The sequence below is a fragment of the Tetrao urogallus genome (assembly GCF_951394365.1).
Source record: "Tetrao urogallus genome assembly, chromosome: 15".
In the NCBI taxonomy this organism is placed as follows: Eukaryota; Metazoa; Chordata; class Aves; order Galliformes; family Phasianidae; genus Tetrao; species Tetrao urogallus.
In genome coordinates this window covers 10,914,243-10,936,926 of record NC_136828.1, presented here as the reverse complement: position 1 = coordinate 10,936,926, position 22,684 = coordinate 10,914,243, and the positions used below count along the sequence as shown (strand labels likewise).

The window sequence follows — 22,684 nt, the reverse complement described above, 5'->3', positions numbered from 1 at the left end:
CTGGCTGAGCACAAGAGGAGCCAAGCATGGCTAGCAGCTTTTGGACTCCATGGGAGATGTCAAGCCTGTTCAGCAGAGCCCTGGCGTCCCACTTTCAAACCCTAACACCCTTATAACATTCTCTAGCCCTCCACAAAAAGGAGCTTCTTGCTTGAAGGGAAGCACAAGCCCCACACACTGAACTTTCCTACCTTCCCAGGAGGGGTTCTCTCCAGCCTCACCTTCGTTTCTGGAGAAGGATCTCTTTAACAAATTGAATCAACCCAGATTTCAAGTTTACTTTTCTCCTATTGGCCAATGGACACCAACGAGCTATCTGTTGGCTCAAACAACTGCCTCTCAGTCAAAACAGGTAAATGATCCTTTGTGGAAGATGGAAATCCCCTCATACTGGCCACTGCTCAGCACAGCAGTACTCAGCATCCTGAAATACTGCAGTAACACCAAGATGTTCACCACCTACAGCGCGTTTCCCCTCTTCAAAGCCTGATAACGGAGAGTAATACCACATGCCTACAGGGACAGAAGGGAAACTGAGGCAGCACCCAACCGTTGGCGTGACTTTGGCTGAGGCTGACAGAAATTATTCTGAAGCACACCAGCGAGCAGCTCCCCTAAGATAGCTAGCATGTGCAGGAGGTCCTTAAGGAAGGGTTTACACAACAACATTCACATGGGTAGAAGAAAACGTGCAAGGCATAAGCATAGAGAGCCGACACCTTCTTGCAGTCCTTCTCTTCTGGGTTAAATGCGGCCTGCAGGAACCTGCTCACCTCTTCTACCCAAACAGTCTCCCCTGAGACAGCCCCAGCACAAGAGCCAGTCTGTCAAAATCAAAGCTGGCAATGCTCAAGATAAAAAGCCCTTTGGAAATGACAGCACCCGTCCTCCTCCGTCACTGCGGCCCGAGACAATTTCTAGATGTTTCCAGCTTCAAGGAGGGCAGGTTACAAGGCGATAAATTCTTAAGAGAGGCTGTTGGAACAAGTTGGCAAAAGCCTAATATAGCATGGAAATGGTGCTAAAACAAGCTGGGCTCCCAAAGAAGACATCATTTTCCATTCTGAGGCATGCTATAAATTCCATTATCACTTAATAAATATTAATAGAGAATTTATAAATGGAGCCCATATAGATCTGTCTGACTGGGAACGATGTCACCCAGGGGCATTTGTGCAGCAGGGCATGGGAAGGAGAAGAAATAAAACTCCAATTACTTCTAACAGTGAAACTGAGGGACAGAGGCACGGGGCCTGGCACAGCAAACAGGTTAGCAAAGGAATTCTTGCTCTCAGTCCCTCTGCCCAGTTTCTATGGGGACACGGCTGGGATGAGCGAATTTAAGAGGTTTTCTTCTGTTTTGATGCCTCTGCTTTTCTTGGGTGCTGAAAATCAGCTGCATTTAGCACGTGCTTCCTACCCCAAAATGCAGCAGCACTGTCCAAGGGGGCACCGCATCCCACTGCTAGCGTGACTGTTAAGGGTTTGCCAGGCAGGAAAAGAGGAAACTTCGAGGAAGCCGCAGGCAACTGCCCCTAAGGAAGCCACAGCTGCAGCTGCTACAACTGCCATTCTCATGACTGTTTCTTCTTTTCTTGCCAGACAGTGAACTTGCCTTCAGTATTAAGTAGCCAAAAGCAAGGACACCTCCGGATAAGAATCTGCTTTCCTGCAGCACAGCCGATCCTGAACCTTCCACCTTCTCCCCGGCACGAGCCCTGAGCACACGACTCACCCATCAGGCTCTGTCGCTCCTCCTTCTTCTTCGCCTTCTGCTTGGCCTCCAGCTGGATGATGGAAAGCGGAGGAGGAACGATGGGGCTGGGCATCGCGCTGGCAGCAAACCTCGCTAGCAGGCCCAGGCCGCTCTCATCAAGAGCAGGTGAGGAAAGCCTGTCGGTGCTGTCTGTCCCATAGTCCTCCACCTCTTCCTCCTCTTCTTCGTCCTCTTCCTCATCTTCCTCTGAGCTGGAATCTAGCACGCAGAAAAGAAGCAGCCTGTTATAAATCTCGCAGAGCTGTGCATCAGCCACATTTCCACCCCGAACCGACAGCTCTCCTCTGCTCTGGGCTCCCCTAAGCAGCGCTGAGCCACCCCTGAGCTAAGCCAGAAGGCATCAGCTGCAGGCACGCACATCTCTGTGGTCATACAGCTGGTATCACCCTGCCTACCACCACCCGTGGGAGACATGGCAACACAAGGTATGGCAGAGGACTCGTCCTAGGCAGGAGAGGGAAAAGCAAGGTGTTGAAAAGGAAGCCACGCACCCCTTCCCTGCAGCTTTCAAGGAGGAATTAAAAAATCCCAACCCTGGAGCTGTGGGATTCCCCTCCCACCCACCACTTCTTCCTCCGTAACAAAATCCATTCGTGTAATCAGAACCAGGGCTCAGGACAGAAGGGGAATACCAGAGATCAGCCTGCATTGCGGCAGGAGGCGAGGAGGACATGGAGAAGGGGCAGGAGGCAAAAATGCAAAGAGAGGGGGAAGGAGGGAAATCATAATTTGGAAGTGATGGATTTGGAATGCAGAAGGAGGAAAATTTGCAGATGAAAGGACACAAAGGGAGAAAGTGACATTCACGGGGAGCAGGCTTCAAAAGTTAGCACTAGAGATGGCAAGGAGAGTACCTGCCTGTCTCAGAACTCTCTGTGCCTTTTGCTTCCCTCTCTACAGCTCAGAAAAGGCAGAGCGAGCTGCCCACAGCCCCACGAGGAACTCTGGCCAAGAAATCAGCCTGGGCTGGCACACAGGGAGCGCTGGGCTGGGGTTTTCTTTGCAGTGTGTGCACAGCAGGCACGTGGGGCAGATGCTGTGACAGGGGTATCGCTGCCACCCCGACAGCACTTCCCAAGGGTCTGCCCATCAGCCCAAAGGCAATTAATTCGAAACACGTCTCATCCACAGTTAGTGCTGGTGAAAGCCACTGCACAAACGCCACGCACACACACAGCCACACACATGAGCACATATACATGTATACATATATATATACACACATATATATATGTTTGGGGTCTTTCTAACTGCAAAATCTAGGTCTGGAAAACATGAAGGCTTAAATGGGATCACCGAGGCTGCTGAGAGATTCCCACCACTAGCAGGAGCCCTGCTCTGCTCCCTCAGCCTCCGCTGCCCACCAGCGCCTGCCAGCTGGCCAAATGGGAAACCAGATCCCTTCAACATCAGCTGCAACCAACACGAAAATCCTTTTCTTTCCACTGGTGCCCTCGGGGAAAGATAAAAATGTTCCCGACACTCGGTTGTTATAAAGAAATGCAATAACACAAGTGTTGTTTTTCCACTTTGGGCTGTTTTTTTCCATGACTTCAGAAATGGCGGGGATATCAAACAGCAGTGCTCTCATCCTTGCATTTTATCCAATGAGTGGCACTTTTGTTTTCTTAAACATACATCAGATGGCCACACAACTAATTGCTGACTGCCCAGAAAGCCCTTCCACACCTCAGTGGCTCACACGATCCTTCTGATAGAAAATTGCTGCTAACCCAACAGTCCTGCAGTGAACACCAAGACATCCACAGCCCTGTTCACTCCTTGCACAAAAACCACACGCAAAAAAACCCAATCCGCACCAAATTAGGATCAGATTCCTTCCCCTAACACAAGAAGGAGCACAATGGCTGCTTTTCTACCACGTTTTGCCACGAAAACACATCCCCATGAACTCGCCTATTCTGAGCTGCAGAAGCCACCTGCCTGCAAGCAGCAAAACAGCGCCTGAGTTCCTACAGCAGCTCTGTTCTACTCCAAAGTGGGATGCCCTACTCCAACAAGTGCCCCTTCTTGAGACTCCATCCATGCACTCCATCACGCTCTGAACTCAGTTCTTCTCCGCAAAATCAGGCAGATGAGCCCCTGCAGCCCTTCCTGCCAGACCCAGAGAGCCAGGTGAGCCAAGAGCAGCGAAGAAGGCAGGCAAGAAAAGGGGATGTTTGGCAGGAAACCCCCTTCCCAACCTGTCCCAGGTGCACGGCATGCAGCCCCGAGCACACCTCTCGCTCAGTGCTCAAAGACTCCTCTTCCACCCCAGCCAACGTGGGCTCTGCAGCCACAAGGGCACGAGGGCACCGAGCAGCTCCGTATTTCAAAGGCACCGAGGTGAAACAGATTTAAAAGGCACGCTGAAAGCAGCCATTACTCACGCCACGGAAAACGTACGATGCAATAATGCAGCCAGCAGTTATTCTAACCTCCTTCAAATATACGGTGTCACGCTACGGGGAGACAACCAGAGACAGTCTCTTGTCAGCATTATTAGCAAAACACTTATATTTCTATCTGCAGGAGATTCAACCCGCAGCCTGAAAAACCCACCACACTGGAGCACATTCACAGCCTTCGCTCACAGCTCCATCCTTCCCCACCACAAGGGCAGCTCTCGCTCACTCTGCTCCTCTTCCTCCCGCTGTGCCAAGAGCTGAAAGTGACAGAACGAAACCAAAGCAGCACACCTGGGGCTCCCCTGCAGACCCACCTCTAAAGCGAGTCCCCACGTTCATAGCCCTGATGGCAAAGACATTCCTGCTGGTTCTCTGCAGCTCGCTGCAAGGGCTGTACAGAATCTGAAGCCTGAGGCTGACTCCTGCTGTACCCAACCTATCTGTGGGCTTAAAACCAAGCACGCACAGCTGCTTTTGCACAACCAAAGCCTCCATCTTTTCACCTGCCAATACTTAACACTGGGACAAAGAACATTCTGAAATATCCTTTTTTTTTTTCTTCCCCCTCTTCCAGCTGTAATTCTGCAAACACTGAGCGAGGCTGAGGAGAAAACATCTCAAGTGAGACATTTCTGCCACCATTAAGAGCATGTATATGTGTGTGCACACCCACAGTCACACCGTACGCATACAATCCTGCAGCCAGAACAAACAAGAAGTCGTACTGAAATGCTGCTGAAGCCAGATAAGCTCAAGTCAGAGGTTTTCTTTTTTTTCCAAAATGTTTATCTGCATTCAATTCAGAACCAAAACCAATTGAAAATACTGCACTTTCTCACTGTTTTGTTTTGTTTTGTTTTTTTTAATGGCATTTGTAGGAGAGGAATGAATGAAGATGAATGGAGAGCAGTTAAGCAGTTTGGTTTTTACAGACTGATGTAACAGGATGGACTGAGGAGGGCGTGGGGAGGAAAGGTCTGGGAAGGGGGGGGATAAAAACACACGCTTAGAAGAGTCATTTCACACTGTAAAAAAAAATAGCATGATCTTTTCATAACACCAAGCAGGCCTACAGCATACAAAGCAGGCTAAGTACAGGCAGACTTTAGACAGCTCCTGGGTCATTGACATCTGATTTGTGTGATCGGTCCAAACTCTGCAGGTTGCCTATTTTCAATCTCCAATTTAAGATTGTCCTTTTTTTTTTAAAGCCAAACAAACCAATTCTCATCAGTTGTAGATTTTTCCTCCACGTGTGCCGTGCTGCTGGCTCCAGAAGTGCTTATTAAAAACGATTACAATATAAGAACTATTACAAAAATATTACGATGACTGAAGGGGATTGGTTGGATGGGGAAGCAGCTATCCACACTGCTTGGAAAACAGGGCAGGAAAATATTCCACCGTTTCTTTCAAGGGGGGAAAATCATCCTCCAAGGTAGGGAGAGCAGGGAAGAAGGCATTCATGTGTCCAGGGGAACAGTCCACTGAGAGGAAAAGCATGGGCCTTTGGTCATGGAAACTTCCTGCCATTCCCTATGCTGATAGCCTCTGAAGGCCCTACTTTAGCTCCACTGGCAGTTTCCTCTCCAAGGTCACTGCATGAAACACCACTTTGCTCACTGTCATTCACAGCAGTGCTATGTTTGGTCGACAAGAAATCTGCACGTCCCTCCAACTATCTCAAGGCAGACAAAAGCAAGCTCTCCTGCAGCCAGTCCTACATCTGACACACAGTGGCAGGGCCAGGACAGCCGCTGCCCTAGCAGCAAGCAGTCTGCATCGTGGCCCAGGAAATCTTTCAGCTGCAGGGAGGCAGAGCCTTTGCAGGCAATTCTGTGGCTTCTCATCTTGTATCTATAAAAAAACAAATACTCCTTTTTTTTGGCTAGGATAAGGGGCTCTCCAGGAGAAAATCAAACAGCTAACAGTAAAGCATTTCTGGAGTCCTCAAACACAGACACTCAAGCAAATCTTCCATGCAAAACTCCACATGGACAGAGGAAAGTCAAAGTGGACAGCGATCATCTTGAGAATTATAACAGAAAAAAGCAAGAGAGTGCAAAGATGTACGTGTCATTATTCACGGAGGTAACATCGAAACATCTGAGGCTGACAGATGACATAAAGAAAATTATTTTGCCTACCTACATAACAATGGTCAAGGTTCAGGTTCATGGTTAGTGACCCTCGCTGAGAAGTGTCTGCCCTACAACCAGCCAACCACTTTGCTTCTTTAGTGCAGCGTGAGAGCAAATGCAAGAGACCGACACAGACATTCAAAGCATCATGGATAGGGGCAGGGGTGAAAGGGTTGGCCAAGCAGCTGCAAGGAGAAAGCGAGCACTTCTAGAAAAGCTGAGGTTATTAATCGGTTTAGTATCAGGGAAAGCCGTCAGAAACCCTATTACCCAAATATCCCTTCACGAAATGTTTCTGACAAAGAACCAAACAGAACAAGCAAATAAATAAAGAAAATCAAAAACCATTCGAAGGAAAAACAGAACTGCAAGCCGTGATCCCTCCCAGCCGCCCCTCCGTGCCCACCTCCCACCCACAGAGGTTTCGCATCTCTGCTTTCCCCACCATTACGTGACACCTCTGAGGGATTTACAACGCCTTTCCCCATTTGTTCCAGACTCCCCAGCCTCCCCTCCCGTATCCCCCTCCCTTCCCCAGGCTTTATCCCATCAAACCGGGATAGCTGTGGTTTAAAAAAGCAAAACAGGTCACTTGAAAAATCGACAAAGCTCATCTAGGGACAAGTTACCTATCTGCTATCTGGAGCAAAACCAAAAAGCAAGGCCCCAAAACTCAAGAGCTTAGCATCAAAAAGGGATCGACATCCTCAAAATTTCCAACAGCAGCAAAATAAACAAAGAAAAGATGCAGAAAGAAACAGGGAAGGGAAGAGATGTCAAGCTGAACGGAAGTAACACAGACTCTTCATGGAGATGTGGCCAACTCTCCCTTACGTGAAATCCACTGTCCCCAGGACAGTTTGGGTTCTCTGAGAAACAAATGTGATTTCTCTGAAACAGACTTTTTAGTTTTCTTTTAGATGCGCTGGTGGACCCAGCCCAGAGTCACATCAAACTACTTCACTATTCTGTATCTTTCTGCTGTTTGAAATAGATTGTGGGGTTTTTTTTTAGCTCAAATAGCCTTTCTTTGGAGGATGGGTTTGGAGGGAAGAAAAACAGGTGTGTGGAGGAGATTAAGATCAAAAACTAAGAATAACAAAACCGAAGCAAAATTATCCAGCCCCGTTTTCAATTAACAACTGTCTGAGCAGTGTGAAACGCTAAAAGGCTTTTGCTGTGCTGCATGCAGCTCTGCTGTGCAACGTAGATGGTAACAACTGGGGATGCTCTTGCTTAGCATTCAGCCCAGACGAGCTACTTTCTTTTGGGAGCTGAGGGCTCATTAAAATGACCTTTCCCCATGATTATTATTTAATGAGCGCGCTCTAAAACAGAAACCCCTTGTGCCTCTGGAGGAAAAGTCTCAAGTAATCTCTTTTCCCACTGAAGTACTAATGACAGGCTGACAAAAAGAAGCTGTAAGGAAAAAAAAATTGGGGTGAGGGTGGGGGAGGGAAACTGCAGTCAAATTTAATGCAGTAATTATCACATCCTTGAGCACTAAGGATTACGTGCGGGCATCTGAAAAACACTACCACCCAAAAGGGACATAAAAACTTGCTGAGTGTATTCTGAAAAGAAAAAAATGCCTGTCTGTCAAATAACGGGGACCTTACGCACAGCAGCAACGAGGACAGAGAGCCTTCACGATTTACCTGCCTGCCTTGAGAGCCTAACAACACAAGAAAACAGCTGTAAAAAAGAATAAAACATAAAACGGATGAGCAAAACAAAAACAAACTAAAAGGAGTGGAGGTGGGAGAGAGGCCTTGATTTGGACAAAGGCAGCGAGTGACAACTGCTAGCAGGGATATTTGAATAATAGAGAGTACCCAGACTAGGTTAATTCCAGTTCTACTCATGGGGAGTGGGAGCAGGAGAGGGATGCAGAGCAGGATGGAGTGAAGCGGCAACCTAATCGCCTGCTAAGAGACACAGCAAGAGAGACAAGTACACAGGTTTAGTTAAAAATGAACTCGATATGTTTAATAAAGCTTGGTATACCAAATCGCAGTACAAACATCAAGTCACACGGCCACACAACAGTATCCCGGCAGTAAAAAAAGGATAATAATGAAAAGTAAAGGAATGCAACTGAAAAAGGGGAGGAAAAGCAAAAAAAAAAAAAAGCTCCTTCCAAGCCTCTTCAAGGCCCATGCCAAAATAAAATAATGAGAGATAAAATAATAATAATAGCAATAAAAAGAATATAATGGTGGTGGTGGCAGCAAGGAAGAAAGCGAGGGAGAAACTGAAGGGAGGAAGGGAGCAGGAAAGTAGGGAGAGGTGAACTCTAAAACCCAGTCGGTATAAAAGCTCTAAAAGAGCCAGTCGGTCATAATATCACAACGATACAGGTACAAAAAGATAAAAAATAACCGTCGGGCTGATACAGCAGGCTACGCTGCCAAGAACAAAGATGGCCGCCCTGGCTGCGACCATCAAAATGGCTGACCCCGGCCTGAGGGGCCCCGCTCGCCCCCCGCCCGCCCCGCGCAGACACGGTGCAGGGGTGCGTTTGCTATAAGCTAGTAACCTTGATCGAACGAGTCCTCCGAGGAGTCACTGAAGGAAGATCCCGCCTCGGCCTCCCGCAGCAGCAGGCAGAAGGGCTGCTTGCGGCCCGCCGCCGCCTTGGCTTTCAGCGGCCGCCCGGCCGCCACACCGCGCGGGGCCGCCTTGGGGCCGCCGGCCGCCCGGCCGCCCTTCCTGGCCGCTGTGCTGTAGAGGCCGGGCGGCCGCGGCTTGGGGGCGGAGGGGGGCTGCGCCGGCCACTCGTCCCTCAGGGATCCCTCCTCCTCCTCCTCCGAGTCCGTATCTGCAGTCAGAGCGGGTGGGAACAGCATTACCTCAGGGAACGGGGTTTGGCTGGGTTTCAGAGGGGACAGAGGGCTGTTTTGTGTGTCTGTGGGTGAAGGGGCTTTGCACCCACAGGGGCTGCGCGTCGCCCTGTCCTTCCTGCCAGGCCTCCGTCACGAGGCTCAGCTGGGGGCTGAATAAACACAGACATACACACCTCCTTTTTTCTGTTGGAAATAAACACTCTCCATCTAGATCCAGCGATCCTTTCTGCCTTGCGGCAGGACCCAAGACCTGTCCTCGGCTCAGGAACGGAAAGCTGAGACAGGCCTTTCCGCCGTGAAGACAGCCACCAACGGTGCAGCGATGCCAACGACCGGCCGATCAACCCGAACCGGCCTCAGCTCTGTCCTCTGACTTCATCCCATTTCTACACAACCTGGCTCTCTTGAACGGTTTCTGACACACCCAGAGCAACCGCAGCTGCTAAGGGGCAACACGTCCAACTCCAAACACACCACCCCTGACACTCAGCAGTACAGAGTGCACCGAAACAGAACAGTGACCAAGCTCCTTGGCCCACAAACCCATTTTACCAAGCTGCAGGCAGTGAGTTTTATACAACAATCCTCTCCAGTGTCAGATGAGTGCAGCAGAAACCTATGGTGCCCCTGGATGTGATAGAAGCAGGTTTGAAGTGTCACATCCCACTCACAAATGCACATTAACTCCGTAACATTATGGACACGGACCTTTCTAGCACGCAGGCAGCAGCAGATGCTCTCCAGCGTCAGCCCCAGTAGCACACATCACTGCCCATCTCCACTGTGTCAGTTGTGGAGAGGAAGGAACAAGGGGTGGCAGCTTAGGAGGCCCAAAGTCCAAATACACGGAAGATCGGATGAACCTCGCTTCCATTAGCATGGATGGGGACAGGGTACTCAGCTCACCCTCCGGATCCGTGCCCGAGGTTTTCAGGACACCAGCCAGAGAACCGTGAGATCAGGAGGAGGCACAAGCATTTGGCACCGGTCCCACTCTCCTCCACAAGAGCAGCCCACCCGTCACAGGAGGTGCTGCCATATGCTCAACCTGCCTCTCCAAATCCACCACGCTCGAGTGACCAAATGACTGCCTGAGGCCCCTCTCCTTGAACTTGGCACACAGCTGAAAGAACACGTATCAAAGCTGAGCCATTCCAGAGCCGGTTCCTCAGTAACAATAACCCTCCTGCTCTGAGATACATGCGGTGACACGGGCACAGTCCTACATTAGGAGACTTCCTGGAAAGGAGAGGACTTGGACAGCAGCTCCCTTGCTCCTTTGGGTCCAGGAAGGAGATTTTCATCTTGAAATCACAGCACCAAGTGCAGGATACGGTGAAAGCTCCTCCCAGCAAGGGGCTGTGCCTCCTCTCTAACCCCGCTTACCTCCCCAACAGCTCCACAGCTCCCAGCTGAGGAGGCCTGGGTCTTTTCCTGGGACTGAAGTACACTGAAGAGCAGCACTACGGGGTGGTTTGTAAAGCACAACCAGTCAAAAGCTGCGTTCAAGTCCAGTGAACACAATGGCTCCTATTTTGCCACATAAATGGTTGTTTTCATGCCAAACATCTGTTTGTGTGGAGTCACTACCTCATCATCTTCCCCATTAGTGAGATTTCTAAACTGGTCTTGTACTGCTGCCACATACATTCGTTATGCATATGAATACCCCGTAAGATCTTTAGCGTTGGACTTAATTAGCTGCAACAAAGGACAAGATGTGTAAGTAAGTGAGCTACCAGGCCTCAGACCATAAAACTTCAAGTCCTGCACGTGCTTTTCTGCTCCACTGTCTGCCTGCGCCATTAAAGACTCTTCCATGCCCGGTCCTACGTCTTCCTAATGCTATCTGCAATTCAGATTTTTCTTTCTGTAATGGTGTCTGCAGGAATCTTTATCTTGGGTGCGCTTTGGGCGCACCAGTAAGCAGGATGCCACGAAGCAGACTAATTCCAATGGGAAGGCTATACACAGCCCCCCAGGAATCAAGCCACAATACTGCAGAAAGGCAGCACGATCCTTCAGACATCAATTTTCCCTGCAGACTATGCCTTTCCTACCTGCCTCCACAGCTTAACCCCACCCAACTCACCAAGTTGTCTCTACTGACCACTTCCTAAGGAGAGGCAGTGAGAACTCATCTGGCAGCTAGATGGAGAGTGTCTACTTGCACTGAAAGCAAGGACATGATTTTACTTCTTCTCCCCCAGGGACAATCAGAACAACACAGGCCAGGAAGGCACACAGCAACGTCTGCTCCCTCTCCGATGGGGCAAGTTGGGTGGACATCTTACGCTCAGCCCAAAGATGCAGCAGCATGGATTAGCCAAGAAGTCACCTTCAGCCCATGAGCAGAACCAGACCCATCTCCAAGACCATTTACAAGAGGTCAGAAACCCCCTGCCACAAGCCCACACAACAGGTTTCACCACAACAAGAGATAAATGAGGGATTACTTACTATAGGAGTAGCTGCTAACTTCAGATATTGCTGGTGAATGGGAAACCTTCAGCTGATTTTTGACTTTTAATCCCACCTCCATCTTCTTCATTTTGGCAGCCGCTTTGTTTTTACCTTCCTTGGTGGATTTCAAGGACAGGCCCAGGTTTTTGGACAAGCTCTTCTTCTCCTCCTTACTTGGCAGAGCCTCATGAGAAGGGAGGTACCTGCTGCCACCTCCACCAGCTTTCAGCTTCCCCCCAGAGCTGTCAGCAAACTTGAAGGGGGATTTGAGTTTGTCTTGTTTGGTGAGCGACAGGGCCTTGTCGAGCTTGCTGGCCAGCTGCTCCTGATCCGATGGTACTTTCTTTTTCTTAAGTTTTAACTGTCAATGTGAAAGGAAGGGATGCAGGTGAATACAAAGCAGGTATCACAGCAGACCCCAGGATTTTTAACTACCCACACTTCAGTCTCTTGTGCTTGTCAATTAATAACGCCTCAACAGGAAGATCCTCGCTCCCATCGTGGTGCTAGGCTAGGGAGAAAGACAGTAGCAAATGGTGCAGCTTCACCCTCATAAAGTAATATATAATCTCAAAGATAACTCAGAAGAACTGAGCTTTCTTCCAAAAGAAATATATTCACAAATTAACGTAGCTTGGAATTCTTTTCTTCTCAACATTTCCTGTTTTTTAGGATTTGTTTGGGTTTGGTTTACAAGCTGTTCTCTACATCACAGGGACTGTAAATCTTCTTTACCCCAAATTTCAGCCAAATAAATACATATTTCCATACAAGCAACCAGCTACACTGGCAGAGATGCCAAAAATACCCAAATACCACTCAGCAAGAGCATTAGCACCACTGCATTACAGCCAGGGCTGTTACATTCTTTTTCCATATTTTCTTGCACTTTGAAAAAAAGTAAATTTACTTTACATGTGTTAAAACTAGATAACAGCAGCTGTAACTCAGTGCTTTGCCTGTATGCATTTTGGATTTCATCAGCAGCTTAAAGCTCCAGTAATTATCTCACTGCTTCATTAGGAGCAAAGGAAGACCCTGCATTTAAAACACTGAGGCTGCACTCTGTTCTTCTCTCGCCTCGAAAAGTCAGTCACCCACCTCTGCCTCAGCAGCCAGAGCAGTAATACAACCACTGCTGTGGATTCTGAGCTAGTACAACACTGCAATGCTCTGGCTGGCTCGAAGGTGCTCGCCCCTCTGCTGATTACCAGAAAGGCCCAACCTCCATCAGCCAACATTAGCTTCTGCAAACACCCCTCTGCTGCACAGAGCCCTTCCATGAGGAGCTGCTGAACACACGTGAACTGAGAACAGATGCTGAAAGATCAGGAGGAGTCATTTGAAGTAAGCCAACACCAGGCAAAGTGGGAAAAAGATCTGCTTTTGGCCTGTGGCTCCGCATTCCCCACGAGGGCACTGACCTCGTTTGAGAAGCTGGGAGCAGCATCGTGTTCTTCCCAGCTCTGGTTCCTCCCTTTCATCTTGCCACTGCTGCTCTCCACATCGTCATCCTCCTCTGGCAGGGCCCCTTTGTGCCTCTTCTTCATGCCCTCGCCAGTCTCAGAGTCTTCAGAGAGCAACAAGGACTTGCTTAGTCTGCAAGCCAAGCACAGGATGGGTCAAGGTGGGGGGCTTTCCTCCCTGTGATCCCCATCAAGCTCAAAAGTGAGGTAAAATGCCTCCTAGAACAGTGGGGATCCTCAATGGGAGCCAAGTCCACTGTGAAGCAACAGCAGTTTGCACACAGTGAGGGCCTGACTCTCGTTTTCCACCAAAGAGGAGAGGCAGGGAGCCCTTCTTGGATACCAGCACACAAATCAGAGACCCACAGGATGGTCTCTGAAAGGAAGTGTTTGGGGTCTTGAGTAACAGCCACCGAAAAAGCACCCAACTCGGTACAGCTCAGCAGGAGGAAGGTTAGGCAGTTGAGCTGGCTGTGGTGGTTTTATCCCCCTTCTTTCACGGTCACTAGGTGCAGAGGGAGTCCTGAAGCCCAGGGATGTGCTGCCACGCCTGGCACCAGGATGCTCAGTCTGATCAAGGAGGGTGTAAGGGCCGCATGGAGGGACATGGCACCGTGGGGACCAGCTTGCACAAAGGGCAGGCCATCCGCTTTACAAGCCCGGCCCACTGCAAGTGACATTTGCAGACTGTGTTTTTGGTCTCTCTCCAGGATTTGTGGGGAAAGGAAAGGGTAAATACGTTAATAACATGAGACTAGATGCATGTCTTTCACTGCTCCCCAGCTGCCTCCATTAACTATTTGATGGATGCTGAGATCATTCAACACCTAAAGACCTCTACCAAGCCTCCACTGAAAGCTCTCACTGCCACCTCCTTCACACTAAGCCTGCTGGCCCATATCACACTGCTACCACAGAGCCAATGACAGTCTCTAGGCACTTCCCCTCCCCTCTGTCCTCCCTGATGACCGCTGTACTCAGCTAAAACAACAACTCCTGCCCCGGACACTGAAGGTGTACCTCCAACTCTCAGACGAGGTCACCCCTGCCATTCCTACAACACAAGGATGTGCATACCAACACGCTCAATGCATGCACACATGCACAGCTTCAGCCACCTCTGGATGCCTCCAGCCCGCTCAGCCATCCGAACACGAGGAGCAAAACAGAGCCACCGAGAGGACAGATCTTCAGAAGCACGCAGTCAGTGGGAGCTGGGCACCTGAATCTGACTGAAAAGGATATTTGCACAAAATACACACTGAATGGGGAGGCAGCTTGGAGATGCCCTCCCTTTGGAGAGGCTTAGCCATCTAAGGATGGTCAGATGGCCAATTGAGATCCAGGTATCCAAACAAGATCGGCTGGACTTGCACAAGAGAAAAAAAAGGAGAAAAGAGAATGACCCAGACACTGGAAAGAGAGAGGCCAGGCCAAACCAACTCCCACTGATGAGAGGAACAGGAGGTGAAGACAAGAAATGCGGCAGAAAGGCCCGAGAAAACGGAAAACCTGGACCAGCCCTATCCTTCCAGCTTCTGACATCAGCATCCCTGCCATGAGCTCCACGGCAGCCTCCTGCTCTGTCCTCCTGAACGGGCACAAGGACACGCTTCTGACACCGAGCGCTCAACACCACTCCACTCTGCCTGTCCTACCCACAGCCAACATGCAGACACATGGGCTGGCATCGCCTTCCCACCGTGAGGCCGTGCTGATGTCGAACGCTTCCACACCACTGATGTGAGACCATCCTCCCTGACCATCGCCGCGGCGAGACCCCGCTGCATCCGAGATGCTTTCCCCAAGTACGACCCTGTGCAGCGACCCTGCCATTTTCCCATCTTCCCCAAATTCCAGCCTTACTTTCCACTCTTGCTGTCACTCTTCCCTCTCTCCTTAATGGGCGACAGAGCGCTTGATCCAAGTTTCCTCTTCCTGGGCCTTCCAGGGCCTCTTCTCGCCAAGCTTCTACTTTTCTCGTCATGCTTTTCCCTTTAAAAAAACCACACGCTTCACTGTTAACCAAGGCAACAAAACAAAACAAAACAAAAAAAAAAAAAAAGGAAAAAAAAATAGCAAAGAAAAAAAAAATCAAATTTTGCAACCAAAAAGCAAACCAAACAGGGAAAAAAATAACAAAGCAAATAAATCCAAAAAGAAGAAAAAGGAAAAAAAAAAAAAAAAAGAAAGCAAGCAAGAACGGGAGCCAACCCAGAACCTTCGCCTGTCACCGAACTGCTAAACTGAGCTGCTGAAGCCAAGGATGTCTCTAACAATGGTCTCCCAGCTGAGTTCACCAGTGATGGGGGGTGTGTCACATAGCCTAGGAGTGTGTTGTGCAAAGCTCTGGCGAGCCGTACCACGAGAGGAGACAGGGAGAGATGGAAGGCTGCTTTCTCTCCTGGACCGAGAGGCAGTGGTAGGTGCCCAGCTGGAAAAGAGAAGACCAAGTGCACAGCCTGCCACTTACTCGGAGTCCCTGCGCCTCTGCAGCTTCACCAGCTCCCGCTGCTTCTCCTTGTAGCGCCGCTGCAGCTCTGCCAGCCTCATCCTGTAGTCCAGCTCCATTGCATCCATGTTCTCGATGGCTGATTTGATAGAGTACATCTGGGGGGAGGAGACAAGAGGGGTGGAGAAGGTCAGGGCACGTCCTGCTCCCCATTCTAGACTGCGGAGCCTTTGCAGTGCATCCTGGCACGACACCCTGTGTGCTGATGCTGGAGCAGAGCGCTCTTGCCCCCACCAAGCACAGCCCAGGAGTGACATGGGAACAAAACCAGCCAAGCAAAGATGCTTGGTGGCTGGGCACGGCTTCATCTCTAAGAAAGAGCAACCTCCCTAAGTAACCTGTGGAGTGGAATACATCCATGGAGTCTCCTCTCCCTTATTTAAAAACACAGATCAAAATATTCCTGGAACACTTACTTGCTGGGTACAAAATAACTTCTCAGTGTCTCCTATGGGGAAGAGTCAGGAAAGAAAAAGAAAGGAAAAACCCTGCTGCCACTATCTTTACTTATTCTCCCCACCAAAGCAGTAACATAGGAGTTCCTGCTGGCTTTGTATTACAAGCACCACTTCCAGGGCTAGGGAGAGTCCCACTGAGATCAATGGTGTTGATTCACAAACCAGAGAGAGAGAGCTGAAATGCATCATGCCAACTCATGTGCCGTTAGGAACACGGAGGGAAGCTCTGCCCAATGCAAAAGGGTGGCATACAGTGACTGGGAGGGCAAGCAGTGGTGAGCGGATGCACCGTGGCTTTTCAGGCCCAGCCACACTGAGAGCTACTTACGGGCTCATCTTTCTTCTGCATCCAGCTGTACTTTTTGTTGGGATTCAGCTCTCGAGGCAGCCGGATGGTTTTCAGACTTTCCATAAAGGGGGTGGAAAGTACCTCCATGAGCATGTGGGTGCTGGCAGCCAGCAAACTCTCCAGCGTTGGCCGGACAGGGAAACTCTCTGAACCTGCTGGGAAGGACATTAAAAAAAGCTAGAGGTTGATCCTGTGATACTATCCGTCTGGTGGGCACTCATCCCTTCTCGATCCATGACAGCTCAAGCAGTCTCTGGGATATCCCAGCCCCCACTTGAGATCTCCCATTGTACCCCGCCACGCTGCAGCTTGCAGCTCCCACCACGTCTCATCTCAGGAAGTTACTGAAGGTGAGATCCTTTCAGGACCTGCCAAGCTCTTGGAAAGCATCATCTGGAGCTCCCGGGGCCTCCTGCGCCAAGCCCCAACAGACTGCAGGCTCAGCCCCTGCCAGAAGGGTGTTACCCTGGCAGCTCTCAGCAAGTGGGGCTCCATTTCCACTATGCATACCACGAACTGTCTAGACATGGGGAGGGCCTTTGGAAGAGGGGAGCAGTCCAGGTGCCACGTGCAGCTCAGCCTGCTACAACAAAAACTCTTCCTCAAGCCCCTCCAAAGTGCCTGAAGTTTGGGGCATCACTCCTGAAGTTTGGGGCTGCAAGAGACCTCAGCTGGGTCTCTGCTCCTCTGTCCACGCAGAACACAAGCAGACCTGACTCAACCCAAGGCCTGCCAGACCTCGCTCCCATCACTTACTTTGCATTTCTTGCTTCCGTTTCTCAAGCTCCATCTCCGCAATTTCACTCAGCAAAGTGATCCCTTGCAGGAAGGAGTGCTCCAAGGCCTGGTCAGGTAACACCTCCATCTGCATCTGGGACGGAGCGACGCTGGCAGTAGTCAACAAAGAACAAGCCTGAGGCATTTCCGTGGCAGCCACCAAAGCGTTCATCCCCGCCAGCGGGTCGCCCGGCTTGATGTCCAGAGTCGGGATTTGGCAAGAGATTGCCTCATCTGGGTACGAGGGCATCTCTGGCCCCTGCTCACCCTCCTCAGAGGGCAGGCTGGGAAATTCCCTGCCCCGGGGCACATCAGCCCCCTGCAGATCCATGGCTACAGAGGCCTCTTCCTGCTGGGGAGTCAAGTCCATCTCCGGTGTCTCGCTCTCTGTGCGCACTAGCGAGCTGTCGTAGTCCATGTGCACTGAGCAGGTTTCTGCTCCGCCCTCAGCCTCCGCCTGAGCCTCATCTTCCACCTGGCAAGCCACAACCTGGTAAGGAGGTGGGCAGCTCTGAAGGTCTTCCTGGTCCTGTTCCATAGCACCCAAGGCTTCTCCTTGATGCAACAGCAAATTGCAGCTGTCCACATCCTGCACTGGGACAGCCGCAGTGGTGGCGATGTTCAGAGCCCCCATGTCCTGCTCGCAGATGCTCTCCTGGCTTTCCTCCATCTGCACTTCCGATTTCACCCTCTCTTCCAATGACTCCTCTTCTGCTGCTGTTGGGATGGGTTCCAGCATTTTGGACGGAGACAGGTGGATGGGTTTGACTTCAGGGGAAAGCTCCATGTGCTCAGAGCCTTCGGCAGGCAGCGGGACATCGGGAGCCAGGCCGTCTGCATCAGCTGCCGCGGTGGGCTGGAGGAGGTAGGGGTAGTGTCTGCCGAAGGAGGGAGGCAAGGACTGGAATGGATATCCTGGGGGGATCTCTGCAAGACATCGGAAGGGACAGGCTGTGTAACGGCAAGGTCTCCAATGTGTCTTCCCTCACGGAGGCACAGGGATGGGTTCCCTTGGCTTCCGTCAGTTCATAGCCCTTCCTACTCTCACAGAGCGGCTACCTGAGCATCCCTCTTCTGGCCAAGCCACCAGCCTGTGTCTCAGGCTGCAGCACCAGAAATGTCCCTTCTGCATATCTCCAGCAACTACAGTGGGATCCGCATCCTGCATTCATCTTCCCATGGAGATTTCAGCTCTGGAGGAACCAACCCAGGCTCAACCCAAGGGAAGAACAGAGCCCACAGCACCAGGTGCCCCCAGAACCCAGACAACGATCCCAGCCAACCACAGCACTCTGCTGCCTGCCTCTCCCCTGCCTTTTACAGAGGCGCGACGTGGTTTTCTTTAGGGAAAGGGACGGAAGCAGGAAAGAGCTGAGGAGAAAAAGGGAGGCAGGCACAAACACAATGGGACTCTGTCAAAGCAGGGCTTTCTTACCTTGGAACAAGGCCTGAAACGGACCAGCAGCCTCTTTTTCCAATTCCAGGTCTTTCTTCTCCACAGACTCGGGTGCCTCTTCCTTTGGAGGGATGGCAGGGGCAGGGGGTGGAGAGGCGGGGGGCGGGCTGGAGGGGTGGGAGCTGGGGGTGGCAGGGTAGGAGTAGGCTGGCTGCGAAGGTGGCTCCTCCATCTTTTGGATCACCTCAGCTTTGAGCACAGACACGGGTGAGGCCCTGGGAGAGAGGGGAGGTGGACTCACAGCCTTGCTGTAGGATGTGGAGGCGCTGGGCGACAGCACGGGCGGCTTTCGGTGTACCAGTCCTGGGGCAGAGGAGGACAGGCCCGATTTGGCACTGTCCAGGCTCCTTTTCGTCACCTTCTCTTCCATATCTGCACGCTGCTCGTTTGCCTTCAACCTCTCCTGCGATAAGAACAGAGCAAAACTCAGCACATCCCCACCTGCTCCTGGAGAGCAGCACACATCTACCACCAAGTGAAACCAAATCTTTATCCAACACCAACTGGAATTAAACACGCTACCAACTGCAACACCATTTTAAGGCCAATGTGACAGCGTGGGATGCTGATCCTAAACTAACACCTCCCAGGCAGATGCGTGCTGGGACAGAGAAGGGTTAAAGTGCTCAGAGGTAGGAAAGGTCTCCCGGACCTGAATGAAGATCTGATAGGAAGCACTGGCAGAAACAGATGTAGATTCCTCTGGGACTCATCATAGGCTTATAATAGCCTTTTTTTATGAAGTTCCAGATCCAGGAGTCATGGGGTGTCTCAGCTTTCAAATGCAACCCAAAAAAACAGTGGTTTCTATTTCCAAGCCTTCAGCTTGGCAAGCACAAATATAAAGCTAAGGCCTAAAAACAGATGACCACTACAAAAATTAACTGGGTGCAAAACACACCCAAATGAAACCTAACGGTTGCCAAAACCTTCTGGTGAATGGGAGCTGGCTTTAAGGACCCAGAGCAATCACTGCCAGCACTGCAGGAGGTCTGCCTGGAGGTGAGCATGGATGAAAGCACTCAATAAGCAGAGCCATCCCTAAGGAAGGAATCACAGCCATGCCATGGAGCACCTCTCCTGACACCACTCAGGCCCTTCTACGACAAACCCCCCCAGACAGCCCAACTTTGGGCTTTCACCTCTAAGCCAGATGCTCTCCAGGACGTACCACGAGCTGAGCGCTCCGTTGGAGCTCCATGGCGTGTGCTGCTTGCTGCTGCAGGATGTACAGCTCGTGCTGCCGCAGCAGCTGCTGATGGGAGAGGAGCTGGAGCTGGTGAGCGTGCTGCAGGGAGCTCCGGGTCGGGGGGTACATGGCAGGCCACAGCGGGGGAGCCCGGTCCATCAGCTCCGCTGCAAAACAAGCACGGTTAGAGGATTAAGGGTTGCTCAGGGCAAGGGTCTCTAACCCAATTCCACGGTGAGGGGACGCCAAACGTCAAGCCGTGCAAAAACGCTACCAGAAATGCAAAGGGGAAAGCATGCTGTCTTTCTCCCCCACTTCCGGGGCCATCTGACTTGCTGTGCTCTCTCTCAGCCTTGTCTTGCCCACCCTTGGTTGATCCCAAGGGCAAATTCTCCTAACCATGGCAGCAAACTCTGCGGGGCTCTCTACGGGGTGAGAAACCAGTGCTGAAGACAACACATCTTCATTTCCAAAATGCAGCGTAACAAGAAGCGAGCCCACGGCCACCTAGAGCTGTGGTTTCTGCTCCCCCTGGATACGACATTCACACTGAGCCAACTCCAAAGCCACTTCCCCTCCTCAGGGATATGCTCGTGTCCTTACCAAAGTGCGGCAAGTGCTCACTGGGGATAACGACGAGTTGCCCCGACTGCGGGTCTCTGGCAAACTGGTAGGCAGAAGGGAGGGCGCCTCCCATGGCAGGGGGGAAGCCTGGAGTCATGCCCTGGTGCAGGGATGGGTGGCCAAGTCCTGGAAGAAGAAACACCACGATCACAACCGAGGGGATGCACGCAACAAGTCATCTGCTGTTTGCTGGCTCCAAAACAACCGCGTTCCCGTTCCCACGTGGTCAGAGAGCAGCCTCCCTGGGCGCTCAGCAGTGGGTCGCATTGCTGTGGGCGCCCTGGGGTGCCTCTAGGGCACTCACCGTAGGGGTGGCCGGCCAGCCACATGGAGGGGCTGCCAGTTCGGGGGAGCCAGGGGTGCGCTGCCAAGTGCGAAGCCGGGTCTGTGGACCAGCGCCCGGAGCCCGCCAAGGCCGGACCTCCCGTCACCATCAGGTTGGAGTTCAAACCGTTCGTGGCGCAGCTGGAGGGGTGGATCCGAGCGAAATCCACCAGCTCTTTGCTCTCTCTGGTCATGAGGGAGGCAAGGGAGAGAATGAGAGGGTCTGAGTGCTGCAGGAGGACGGGAACACAAGCGCACGGGGCAGGCACAACCCTCACCTGAGCAGCTTCTCCTGGTCCCGCTCCAGCCGCCCTGCCAGGAGGTGGCTGTCCCGGTGACGGCTCCTCTCGTCCCCGCAGTCATCTTCAGAGCGGCTGTGCCCTAAGACACAAACCAGCGCCGTCACAGAGGAGAAGCTTGGAAAAGCTGCCTGCCCAAAGCATCGAGTTCAAGGCGCGGAGGACAGAGCAGGGCTGTCTGCACGGCCCCATTCTTGCTAAGAGGGGTTCCTGGAAGCATCACCCTCTTGGAAGGAGCCAGCTAAACCCCTGCACCAAACCACACGGCTGTGCTCAGCGCATCCCAGGGGAGATCTGAGCCACCTGAGGAGGCTCCTTACGCCCTCACAAACTGGGAGCACTGGGTGCACTCTGAAGTCCTGTCCTCCTGCAGACGCTCACAAAAACATCAGGCTCCATTCTGCCATCCAGTCTCTTAGAGGGAATCTGCACTCTCATGCCAAACCATTCAACAGGAAAGGGTCTGGTGAAGCGAGGGTACATATGGCAGATGAGGGCAGGGATCCAAAACAAGGGCTGGCTGTTGGGCTGAGAGACAGCTCCTCCAGATCACAACAGCTCCCACAAGCACAGCCTGGCAGGGGAGGCAACAACCTGCACAGCAGCAAACACTGAGACACTTACCCTTGCCAGCCCTGCCACTTTTATTTATCTAAAACCTCCAGATATCTGACTTCAGATATGGTTTTTTCTGCAGCTTTATCCCTAACTACCTTTTTACACATGCATTTTTCCCCACATTCCCCTGCTGTCCCCATCCATGTTATAGTTGGGTGATCCCTAAATCCCAGCCCTGGTGTCTGGGCAAGGCTTGGGCACAAGGACACCCCCTAACAGCCAGTCCACCCAGCTGACAAGCAGCTTTTTGAAGGAGGGCCCGCTGTGTATTTCCTCAAACCCAGACAGCCCGTGGTTTTTATGCTGTCAGGTCTCCAATTCCCTCAGCCTCTACTGTCAGAAGGAATGCAGCAACAAGACAACAACTCTCCCAGCTCCTCTCCCTGGGCTCCTTCCAAGGGCTGCAGGCAGAAAGCAAAGATGCTCTCAACACTGGCACACATCTCTCCCTCCCAGAGGGCCTTCCAAGGTCAGCAACTGCCCCTCATCTCCCCCCCTGTCCCTACTACCTGCGAGCCGCTACTCCCAGCCAGCTCCACCATCCTCTTCTCATCCCCACACACACACACACACACACACACACACAGACTTTCTAATTCGTGCCGTTCCTCCCCAGCCCCGCTAATGGGACGCTCCTTCAGCACAGACCGACGATTGTTCGCATGGTGAATGATCATTCTGTCCATATATACGAACATGACGCACAGACCGCATAGAAAAATTCAATCAGTTATGCACAGAGGAAAGGCTCAGGTCCGTTTCCCTGACAACCAATGCCCGGCACTAAATACTTGCATTTTACTTGCCAAATACTACAGATTAGCCCACTAAAGCCTGCTTTCTCCTTCTTAAAAGGTCTAAACATTCAAGCACTGTCCACTCAGCGCGAGCAAGCTAATGTTATTAGACGAAGATCTCCCTGCACACAAAGGGGGGGGCAGCATTTGGGGGGCGAGAGGAGGAGAAAAGCAGTCTTG

General features: G+C 51.5%; 1 protein-coding gene across 1 annotated transcript in view; it reads right to left on the bottom strand.

Moving 5' to 3' along the window:
* TNRC18 (trinucleotide repeat containing 18) overlaps positions 1 to 22,684 on the bottom strand; it is a gene marked incomplete at both ends in the record, with an annotated part of 42,966 nt that overhangs the window by 8,135 nt on the left and 12,147 nt on the right. Inside the window, 13 exons of the mRNA XM_079543151.1 lie at positions 1,736 to 1,975; positions 8,866 to 9,147; positions 11,633 to 11,996; positions 13,060 to 13,234; positions 14,968 to 15,096; positions 15,575 to 15,711; positions 16,400 to 16,572; positions 17,177 to 18,124; positions 18,633 to 19,056; positions 19,825 to 20,009; positions 20,446 to 20,592; positions 20,771 to 20,976; positions 21,069 to 21,171. Of these exons, the coding sequence (XP_079399277.1) occupies positions 1,736 to 1,975; positions 8,866 to 9,147; positions 11,633 to 11,996; positions 13,060 to 13,234; positions 14,968 to 15,096; positions 15,575 to 15,711; positions 16,400 to 16,572; positions 17,177 to 18,124; positions 18,633 to 19,056; positions 19,825 to 20,009; positions 20,446 to 20,592; positions 20,771 to 20,976; positions 21,069 to 21,171 (3,513 nt within the window). The remainder of the gene's footprint in view (positions 1 to 1,735; positions 1,976 to 8,865; positions 9,148 to 11,632; positions 11,997 to 13,059; positions 13,235 to 14,967; positions 15,097 to 15,574; positions 15,712 to 16,399; positions 16,573 to 17,176; positions 18,125 to 18,632; positions 19,057 to 19,824; positions 20,010 to 20,445; positions 20,593 to 20,770; positions 20,977 to 21,068; positions 21,172 to 22,684) is intronic.